This window comes from Mus pahari, chromosome 11, assembly GCF_900095145.1.
Source record: "Mus pahari chromosome 11, PAHARI_EIJ_v1.1, whole genome shotgun sequence".
In the NCBI taxonomy this organism is placed as follows: Eukaryota; Metazoa; Chordata; class Mammalia; order Rodentia; family Muridae; genus Mus; species Mus pahari.
In genome coordinates this window covers 37,323,087-37,333,828 of record NC_034600.1, presented here as the reverse complement: position 1 = coordinate 37,333,828, position 10,742 = coordinate 37,323,087, and the positions used below count along the sequence as shown (strand labels likewise).

General features: G+C 42.5%; 1 protein-coding gene across 1 annotated transcript in view; it reads left to right on the top strand.

Annotated features, from left to right (window-relative positions):
- Ipo11 (importin 11) overlaps positions 1-10,742 on the top strand; it is a 136,842-nt gene that overhangs the window by 22,371 nt on the left and 103,729 nt on the right. The window contains exons 4-6 of the mRNA XM_029544005.1: positions 938-1,010; positions 1,350-1,553; positions 9,460-9,592. Coding sequence (XP_029399865.1) covers positions 938-1,010; positions 1,350-1,553; positions 9,460-9,592 — 410 coding nt within the window. The remainder of the gene's footprint in view (positions 1-937; positions 1,011-1,349; positions 1,554-9,459; positions 9,593-10,742) is intronic.

Genomic DNA, 10,742 nt, shown 5'->3' with positions numbered 1-10,742 from the left:
GAGTGCTGGGATTAAAGGCGTGCNCCACCACGCCTGGCTCTGTATATGCTTTCAGAGTAGTAGGATTAAGGGTGTTCACTCTAGTACTCAGCCAACTTGCTTTTGTAGGTTTGTTGTGGTTGCTGCTTACATTTGTTTGTTTACTCTGTGTGCATGTGTGTGTGTGTGTGTGTGTATACACTTATGTGTTGGTACATGAGTGCTGATTGGAGATCAAAGAACAATTTATAATACTTCTTTCCTTTTCCCTGTGAGTCTGTGTCATCAAACTTGACTACAAGTGCCTTTTTCCTGATGCCTTATCTCACCATCTAGTTAAATTCATTTTTAAAAAATTTTCTAACAACCATTCTTTGATTTGGAATCTCAACTTGTAAATTTAAAATTTTATATGTATGGGTGTTTTGCCTGCCTATATGTATATCTGTGTATCATGTATGCTCTTGGTGCCTGCAGAGACTAGAAGAAGGTTTCAGATCTCAGGCAGCTGGAGTACAGATGCCTAGGAGTTATTATGTGGGTTGGGAATTGAACCTGGTCCTGTGGAAAAGCAGCCAGTGCTTTAACCACTGAATCATCTCTCTAGTTCCTACATGTAGAATTTATAGGAAGAGTTATAAAAGAAACTAGAAGTCTGTATCTGTTAAGTTGTTTTGTAGGCAACTGTTTTTACATTAATAAGGTGAGCATCGACACTCTGAATTTTATCTTATTTTCTGTAGATTACTGTATTGTGCTTTCTGTTTATTCATTTGGGAAGGAGCTTTAGGCTTCTCACTTGATGTGTGCCAGCATTTAAGTAATGGCAATAATTCTATTTAAACCTAAGCAGATAATAATATATTTAAAGGAGTTTTATTGTTAGAATTCATAGCATTCTTAATTCGCTTGCTACTGGGTAGCATTCTCTTGCATAATAATTTCACTTTTTTCACAGTGCTCTCTCAGAAGAGGAAAAGTCAACACTGCGTGCAGGGCTCATCACCAACTTTAATGAACCAATAAACCAGGTCAGTGACCAAAAAAAGAAAGCTAAGTGCAGAGTTTGAGGCCATTCTGAGATACATGTTAGGTCCCCTGCCCTGCCCCTACCAAAAAATTTTAAGAAAACTAATAAATAAATAAATAAAAAAATAAAATAAAATAGTCAAACTTGTAATTTGTAATTAGAAAGAAATTTTGATAGCTCTTAGAATCTATGGACCACTGCATTAAATAGTTTAGTATAGTTTTAATAATATTTGTTCAACATAGTTAATTCCTGAGAGGTAATTTCAAAACACGAGTGTATTATCCTTTGTCCTTGATTTCATAGTTATTCCTCATGGTTTCAATTTTTTTCTTTCTAGATTGCAACCCAGATTGCAGTGCTGATTGCAAAAGTTGCTCGGTTAGACTGTCCTAGACAGTGGCCCGAGCTCATCCCCACTCTTGTAGAGTCTGTCAAAGTCCAAGACGACCTTCGCCAGCACAGAGCTCTGCTTACCTTCTACCATGTCACCAAGACGCTGGCGTCCAAACGTCTGGCTGCTGACAGAAAGCTATTCTATGATGTAAGTATTTAACATAATTCCATGTGATTATGAAAATAGTGAAACTTGCATAAAAGTGACTATCATTTTTCTTGTATTAATGTTTTTGGAAAGATTTTTGAAATCTTTCTAATCGAAACTGCAGTAATATGTATGGAAAGCTCACTTAGGCTCAGTGAGGATGCTTGTGTTAGGAAACACTTTGAAAGCAAAGAAATTGGTTTGAGATTGTCAGTATGGCTGAGATGTGATAACAGATCTCTTCTGGAGAGCGGTGGGAAAGGGGATGATTAGCAGGTTCAGTGTTGAAATTAGGAAGTGAGACTGGCATGTGTAGATAGTTGATGGGTGTAAAACAGAGCAACAACTGAAAGATTATGTTAGTTACTTTTGTCCTAGTGATGATGCTCAGCAGAAACAACTCATGGAAGAGTTTATTTTGGCTCCTGGTTTCAGTCCAACATGGCAGGGAAGGCAGAGTTGATGTTGGCAGGCATATGTGGTAGAGGCTTCAGATCTTGGTGGATCAGGAAGCTGAGCGCTCAGACTTGTCTTCACTCTACTGATTGTATTAGCGTGGTCACAGTCCCTAATGTTCCAAAGCTTTACAAAACAGTACCACCAGATATGGATCAAGTTTTTAATCTTCTATTTTTTTTTTTAATTTAAATGTTTTTATGTGCATTGGGGTTTTGCCTGTATGTGTGTTTGTGTGAAGATTTTACACCTGGAACTGGAGTTATAGGGAGTTGTGAGCTGCTATGTGGATCCTAGGAATTGAACGAGGGTCCTCTGGAAAATCAGTGAGTGCTTGTAACTGCTGAGTCATCTCCCTAGCCCCAAATTTCTAATTTTTGTTTTAAGACAGGGCTTCTTATGGTCCAGTTTGGCCTCAAACTTGCTATGTAGCTGAGGAAGACTGAATTACTGATCTTCATGCCTCCATCTCCCAAGTGCTGGGGTTACCTACCACACACAGCTAGTTTCTAATATTGACAGACCTGAGCCCACCCAGCACATTCCACCCAAAGGGTTTCAGGAATGGCAGTCTTTTACCAGCTGTTACTTTCTCCACTTTTCTTGGTATGGTTTTAGATCTGGCTATTTTTGACCTTCCAAAATAGCAATTTCATATTGCTTATGGTGACATTTTGGACTGTACCATGTAATATTGCTGAATCTGAAGGTGTTTGTTTTGGTGTTCTTACTCAGGTTTGGTAGTTATGAAAAACGTGCATAATTAGAAAGTTTATGATAGGACTCAGAAAAGTAAGGTATTTCTAGGACATTGCTTTGTGCGGTTCTTTTTCCTTCCTTTTTCCCTCAGTGTTCTGTCACTCAGGCTTTCCCAGTGATCGGCCTTTGCCCTGCAGGTTTGAAGGGTTTCTTCTGCTTCTTCATTTAGCATGTGGCCAGGCTTGCTTCTTCTGGCAGCTACTCTTCCTCATGTTTAAGCTCCTGTGTAGAGGTATGTGCACATGTATCTATGCTTTCCTCATGTTTAAGCTCCTGTGTAGAGGTATGTGCACATGTATCTATGCTTTCTTTCCTCCTCCTTTTGTTTTTAAAATAAAGGATATTCTGGCACAGCTATAGCCAGAACATCTGACAGATTCTAAGTGCTGTGAGATGCTTTATTTATTTCTAAAGGAGACTCCTAGCTGTGCGTGGGGAAGAGTAATTGAAGAGCTGGCAGCATGCAGAAGATAGACAGTTTAATGGGGAGCCTGAGAAAAGAGTTCCAGACGAGAGTCTTTGTAAGCCTCTATTCTTTCACCAAAAGCTAGCTAACTTGTCCCTGGTGCACAGTGTAGTGCCTCATGTTTGAGGGTAGTTTAGGGAAATAGGGAAAAGTGTGTATTTTTGGGCTATCTCTCATGTTCAATACATTAGTTTTGACAGATGCAGTGGTGTGTGTATATATAGTGTCAGCTACATTTTGACTATGGGCAAAGAGTCACTTGACCAGGAGTTGTAGACTACTCTAGACAACATAACAAAATAAAGTGAAGAAGGAACAGCAACAAATGCACATCAGTTTTCAGTCTCTGGGTAACAGATGATGAGGTTCAGAGCCACTCTTTGAGATCATCACTTCTGAGGGTGTACCTTACAAATCTTGGGTCATGGCATTTTTCTTCTTCTTCTTCTTCTTTTTTTTTTTTTTTCAATAAATCTTCTCTTTTTAAAAGATTTATTTATTATTATACATAAGTACACTGTAGCTGACTTCAGACACACCAGAAGAGGGCATCAGATCTCATTACGGATGGTTGTGAGCCACCATGTGGTTGCTGGGACTTGAACTCAGGACCTTTGGAAGAGCAGTAAGTGCTCTTACCCGCTAAGCCATCTCTCCAGCCTTTTTCTTCTCTTCTTTCCTTCCTCCTTCCTGCCTGCTTCTACTTCCTCTTCCTCTTCCCTTTCCTTTCTGTAATAGCCCAGACTGGCTTCAGATGGCCAAGGGTGACCTTGCACTCCTGTTCTTGTCCCTGCCTTCCAATTCTGTGCTGTATGTATATGTGCTACGATTACATGCATGCCACAGCACGCTTGTCTGTCTAGGTAGTAATTCTTACATGCCCCAAGTAGAAGCTAGAATTACCCCTTATGTTCTTTACTTTAACTTTGTTGGTTTAATACCCCATCTTACTCCCTTGTTGGTGGTGGTGTTCTATGTCAGTCAGGGCAGAGCAGACGGCAGTCCTTTGTTCATCCTAGCCTGATGCCTGGCTTGGTAGCCAAAGCTGTTTCATGCCTAGGACTCATAAAAATCAAGTCAAATGAAATCAAAGGCAGCTCAGAAAGAGGAAGACTGACAGAGACCTTCAGATCACTGTGCTACCCACAGACCCGCCCTCTAGTGAGTGGCACAGGCAGGCCACAGACATCTGCTTGTTGATGTTCCACACAGCAACATGGATGGAGGATATCATTCAGGGACCTGCTAGCTGTGTGGCCAGCCTGTACCTGGAGCCACCACAGTGTGATAGTATGTGGTGAACAGATGGGAGAGAAAGAGAAATAGAGCAGCCAGAGCATTATGAAGAGAGATGGAACTGGAGACTCAGGAGTGGAGAGGAGTAGCCTGTTGTAAATGGCCACCTGGGTCATGGTGAAGTCAAGCTTACGCCCTTGCTGTCACTGAGGGCCATGTCTGAGTCTGTGACTACGGAGTGGCAGGGGTCAGTGCCCATGTCCATGGCTCATACTACCACTAGAGAATTTGAGGATGACTCTGGTTGGGGCAGCCACTGGGACCGGCTGAATGTCCAGGGACTGTGCAGAACTGGCCCTGTCCCTTACTGGATCCTCTGTGGAGGGCTAGCCCCATCACTTACTGCTGGCATCACGTGGAAAGCAGGCCCTGTGCCTTGCTCAGACAGCACAGTAGAGCTGGCCCCGAAGGCTGTGTGTGTGTGTGTGTGTGTGTGTGTGTGTGTTTTGGCTCTGAGGATGTGAGTGTAGGAGAGCTGACTCTACCACTTCTCTGCTATTGGGTGGCTTGGGCACAGAGGTGATCCCTCCCTGTCCCCACTTCTGGCAGTCTGGAAAACTGTTCACAGAGTCAATGAGCTCTGGAAAGCTAGCTCTGCCCCTCACCAACTGCAGCACTCTAGAGAGCAGGCCCTGATTCTTGCCTGGACAGCACAGCAAAGCTGAACCTAGTGGTTGGGGAGCAGGTTAGCCAGCCCCAAGGATGAGAGTGCAAAAGAGCTGGCCCCGCCATTTGTCTGTTCCGAGGTGGCATGGGTGTGGGAGTGATGTGCCCACCCCTCCTCACTTGCAGTTGTTGGGAGAGCTGTCCTGAGGGCATGGGAGCAGGAGAGCTAGCCCTGCCTCCTCACTGACTTTAGCACTTGGGAAAGTAGGATAACAGTGGAGCTGGCCTAATGGTGAACACATGGGTGAGCCAGCACTGAGCCTTCGCAGCCCAACACAGTCCTGCTGTTCCAAAGCTACAGGATCTGTATGGTACAGGACAACAGCAGGATAACTGAGAGGAGTCTGACAAGATGGATGGTGTCACAGAAGCCAGAGGAGATGTGTGGACAGAGAGATATACCGTGGTACATTGGGGCACACTGTAACATACTACAACTTCCATGATGTGATGTTTTCTATGCCCCCCTCCCTGCCGTGTGTGTGTGTGTGTTTTATTTGGGGTGGGGGGTTGCAAGGGCAAAGGCCAAAGGCAGCTATGAAGAGACAGGGACAGGGACAGGGAGATGAGCGGGATTGAGGTGCCTGAATGGCACAAAGAATAGAAAGTTAAGAAAATACGCTCTCTTATCTAAAAAGGTTGAGTAAAACAATCTTTTTGATAATCATGGGATTGGTTTGCTGCTCTTTATCATGTTAGCTTGATTTCTGTTGATTTATTGTATTTTACAACTGTGTTTGTTATTTTCAATGTCTGTGTATAAATGTTTTGCCTACATGTATGTATATCCACCATATGTGTTCCTGATGCCCTTGGAAGTCAGAATTGAGCATCAAATCCCCTGGAACTATAGTTAACAGATGGTTGTGAACCACCATGTGTGTTCTGGAAATTGAACCTTGGTCCTCTTCTAGAACGTGTTTGCTTAATTGCTGAGCCATCTGCCTTGCACAGATTTTTTTTCTTTTTTGATATAGCCCTGGTTGGTCTGGACCTTACTATGTAGATCGGGATGGCCTCATTCCCAGAGAACCACCTGTCTCTGCCTCCCAAGTGCTGAGGCTAAAGGCTGCACCACCTCTCGCGTTTGTTTTGCTCTATTTCTTGGAGTCGGGATTGAAGAAATGATCTACTTTGTCTTTCTTTTTTTTAACAAAAAGATATATATATTCATATACTGTAGCTGTACAGATGGTTGTGAGCCTTCATGTGGTTGTTGGGAATTGTATTTAGGACCTCTTCTTGCTCTGGTCAACCTTGCTCACTTAGTCCCTGCTGGCTCTGGCCCAAAGATTTATTTATTATTATAAATAAGTACACTGTAGCTGTCTTCAGATGCACCAGAAGGGGGTGTCAGATCTCCTTACAGTGGTTGTGAGCCACCATGTGGTTGCTGGGATTTGAACTCAGGACCTTCAGAAGAGCAGTCAGTGCTCTTAGCCACTGAGCCATCTTGCCAGCCCCCCTCCCCCCACACTTTGCCTTTCAATGTCAAATATGTAGAACATTTCTGGGTTACAGCTAACCTTTCTTTCCCCCCTTTCTCCCCTTTCCCCCTTTTCCTCCCCCTTTCCCCTTTCCCCCTTTCCCCTTTCCCCTTTTCTGTAGCCCTGGCTGCCTTGTAGACCAGCCTGGCTTTGAACTCACAGATATCCACCTGCCTCTTCCTCCCAACTGATGGCACTAACGATGCCTATCTCACTACACCTGGACAATACTGTATTGCATTTTTATTATTGTATATTTGTACATGATGTTTGTAGACATGAGAGGATAACATTATGGTGTTGATTTTTCTCTTTTTCCACTTTATGTGGTTTTGGGGATCCAACTTGCTGAGCTATCTTACAAACCCTCTTTTATTTTTTTGAGTCAGGGTCTCAGCTACCCGGGCCTCCTCAGACTTACTATGTAACTAAGACTGGATTTGAACTCCTGATCCTCTTCCCTCCTCCCCTAAGTTTTTTTTTTGTTGTTTGTTTGTTTTTCTTTTTCTTTGTTTTTTTTGAGACAGGGTTTAGCCCTGGCTGTCCTGGAACTCATTTTGTAGACCAGGCTGGCCTCGAATTCAGAAATCCGCCTGCTTCTGCCTCCCAAGTGCTGGGATTGAAGACATGCACCACCACTTCAGTTAGGGTCTCTATTGCTGAGGAGAGACACCGTGACTACAACAACTCTAATAGAGGACAATATTTAATTGGGACTGGCTTACAGGTTCAGAAGTCAGGAAGCGTAGCAATGCATAGGCAGACATGGTGCTGGATGAGGAGAGGTACAGACAGACAGACAGGCAGAGGGAGATAGAAAGAGACAGACACTGAGGGGTCTGAATTGAGCATTTGAAGTCTCAAAGCCCACCTCCCAAGTGACACACTTCCTTTAACAAGGCCACACCTACTCTAATAAGGCCACACCTCCTAATGGTGCCACTCCCTGGTGACTAAGCATTTTATATGAGCCTAGGAGGGTCATTCCTATTCAAACAACCCTATTATGATACCAGAACTAATACTTAAAAAAATGATAATAGTAAAGATCATCTTGTTCTTTTCCTGCCATTCTGCCATTCTTTTGTTTGTTTGTTTGTTTTCGAGACAGGGTTTCTCTGTATAGTCCTGGCTGTCCTGGAACTCACTTTGTAGACCAGGCTGGCCTTGAACTCAGAAATCCGCCTGCCTCTGCCTCCCGAGTGCTGGGATTAAAGGCGTGCGCCACCATGCCCGACTTTTCCTGTCATTCTTATAAAACACTAGAAGTTTGACATGATTTTAAAATGTACTGGTTGTTCAGGGTGGCTGATTTTTCCTTAATAATTGCCTTCCTGAGGAGATGTTAGTTTTTATGTGGTTAACTCTCTTTTCAAGCTTAATCATATACTAGTTTGTTAATTAAGGACAGGGTTTTATTGTGTAGCTCAGTCTGGCCTCAAATGTGAAATTCTCCTTCCTTAGTCTTGTGAGTACTGAAGTTACAAGTATGTTTCAATTTGCCTAGTTTACTCTTGTTTTAAGTTGGGTTTTTTTGTTTGTTTGTTTGTTTGTTTGTTTTTGGGGATTTCAGTGTAGACTACAGGCTGGCCTGTGATCCTGTTGCCTCAGACTCCCTGTTGCTAATATTACAGGTGTAAAGCTACTGTACCCGGCATAACTAAAGAATGCTTAACTATTCTTTTTTTTTTTCCCTTCATTTTTCAGTGAGTTTAGCATATGTGGTAATGGAGAGTACTGTGGTAAAGGTCCTGTGGTTATTTGAACTTATTTCAAATTCTATTTGTACATTACTTTCTCTTTTGTTCTTGTTTTAAGCTATCTCGGGCTGACCTTAAACTCTTGGCAGTCCTCTTGCTTCAGCCTCCCAAGTGCTGGGATTATAGTCATGTACCACCACTGTGTCTGTGCATTATGTACAAGGGAAAAATTGAACAGAGCACTAGTTTATGCTTCAGAGTGTCACATCAGGAAGCAGAGGCTTCCCGATTCTCAGCATAAGGATCCAGTGTATGCTTCTGCCCTTCCTCTGCCTCTCTCTGCTGAGATAGGCACCAGCATCCCAAGCACAATGCGCAGGTGCTGTATAAGTCAGCCATTTCCTAGCCCATTGGTCAGTTTTAAACATTGGTCCAGGTTAGAACTATACTCTGAAAGCCATGCGGTTTGTGTATTTCTAGCTTTAAGTACGCGAACACCATGGACAGAGCTGGAGGAGGAACACTGAAGTCTAAGTAACTTCATAGTTTAGCACATCAGTGTGTGTGATATACTGAGTGATGGTCCATAAGTGATGGGTTTAAAAATGAGCTCTCAACCCATTAATGAATGCAAAATATAGATACTGGTAGGATAGGTATTGGTATAAGAGAATATTCTTTTTTCTTTTGAAGATTTATTTTATATATGAGTGCACTGTCGCAGACAGACCAGAAGAGGGCACCAGATTCCATTACACATGGTTGTGAGCAATCCTGTGGTTGCTGGGAATTGAACTCAGGACCTGTAGGTCAATGTTCTTAACTGCTGAATTCCAAGGGACTAATTCTTTAAGAATGTGCCCCTGTGTGTATGTAAGTGTTTAAAGCAACCAGTGTACACTATAACTATCACTGTGTATTATAGTTAAAGATCTTTCAAGCATCATCATCCTTTTTAATTCTTTAAAATCTTTGCTGAAGATAAGCTTTTCATTATAATACCACAATGTATTGCTTTGTAGTTGTAATTTATTATTAAAGTGTGTAACATACAGATTTGGTGTATTTTCTTGCAGTTAGCTTCTGGAATTTATAATTTTGCCTGTTCTCTGTGGAACCATCATACAGACACATTCCTGCAGCAGGTTTCTTCTGGCAATGAAGCTGCAGTTCTGAGTTCACTAGAGCGAACACTACTATCGTTAAAAGGTACTGTTAAACTTGATCTGCTCATCTCTGAAACGTCATGCCTAGCAGAGTTCCCAAGTAGTTGCTCTGGACAGGTATCTTTCTCAGTTGTACTTGAGAAAATGGTTGGATTTCTCTGTAAGACAAGAACTAGAGATCTTTTTGTTTTATAAGAAATGTCACAATATCAAGTCCTTTTCAGTAGATGAGTTATATCACTGTGGTTTCAGGCCTGCGAGCATGCTTCTTTCGTGTGCCTCTACTTTGCTGTACATTTCTCATTCTGGGCCCTACTGTTACCATTGTCCTGTTAATGCTCCAGTCCTACATGCTTGGTTGAATGGGGTCTTTCACGTTTATGCCTCAGACTTGCCCTATTTTAGGAGGTAGCTATAGGGATGCTACTTTGCCCATGCTTTCCTATAGTGTGCTTGTAAGCATTCTTGTAGCATCATTTCCATCTCACCTTCTGTGAACCAAGTTACTGAGTAAAAGCCTGCTGTTTCTTCTGACCCACTCACTTGTCTGATTATCATCACCCCCACGCAGTCCTCTTCCTAACGCTGATCTACTCAGCACTGTACCTTGGAATCTCACCGTACTCTCTTGACACAATCCTAGTGCATCACTTACATGAACTGACTAGACTGTGTATGCACATCTCCTAAACTATGAGCCCAACTTGGTGAGATCTGTGAACAAAAATGTGAATGGTTTTAAAGAACTGCCCACATTTAAGTTGAGTTGTAGACAGTTACATTTTGAGGTTTTTTTTTTTTTTTTTTTTTTTAAAACACAAGCAGACCTGGAACTCAGTATATAGAAAAACCAGGCTGCTCTTGAACTCAGAGATCTGATTTCCTCTGCTTCCTGAGTTCTGGCATAAAGATGTACACTACCACACTCAGCCTGAATTTAATTTTAATTTATGGTCTTTGGACTCGAGAACATTATCTAATAGGTAATTCTGTAGTAATATAGATAACAATGCTTATTTAATAAGGTGACTTTAAATTTTATGTTCAGCTGGGATGAGGCCCAACCTTAGTGTGTTGCCTGATGTTTAAGAGATACTAGAGCCGGGCGTGGTGGCGCACGCTTTTAATCCCAGCACTTGGGAGGCAGAGGCAGGCGGATTTCTGAGTTCTGAGGCCAGCCTGGTCTACAAAGT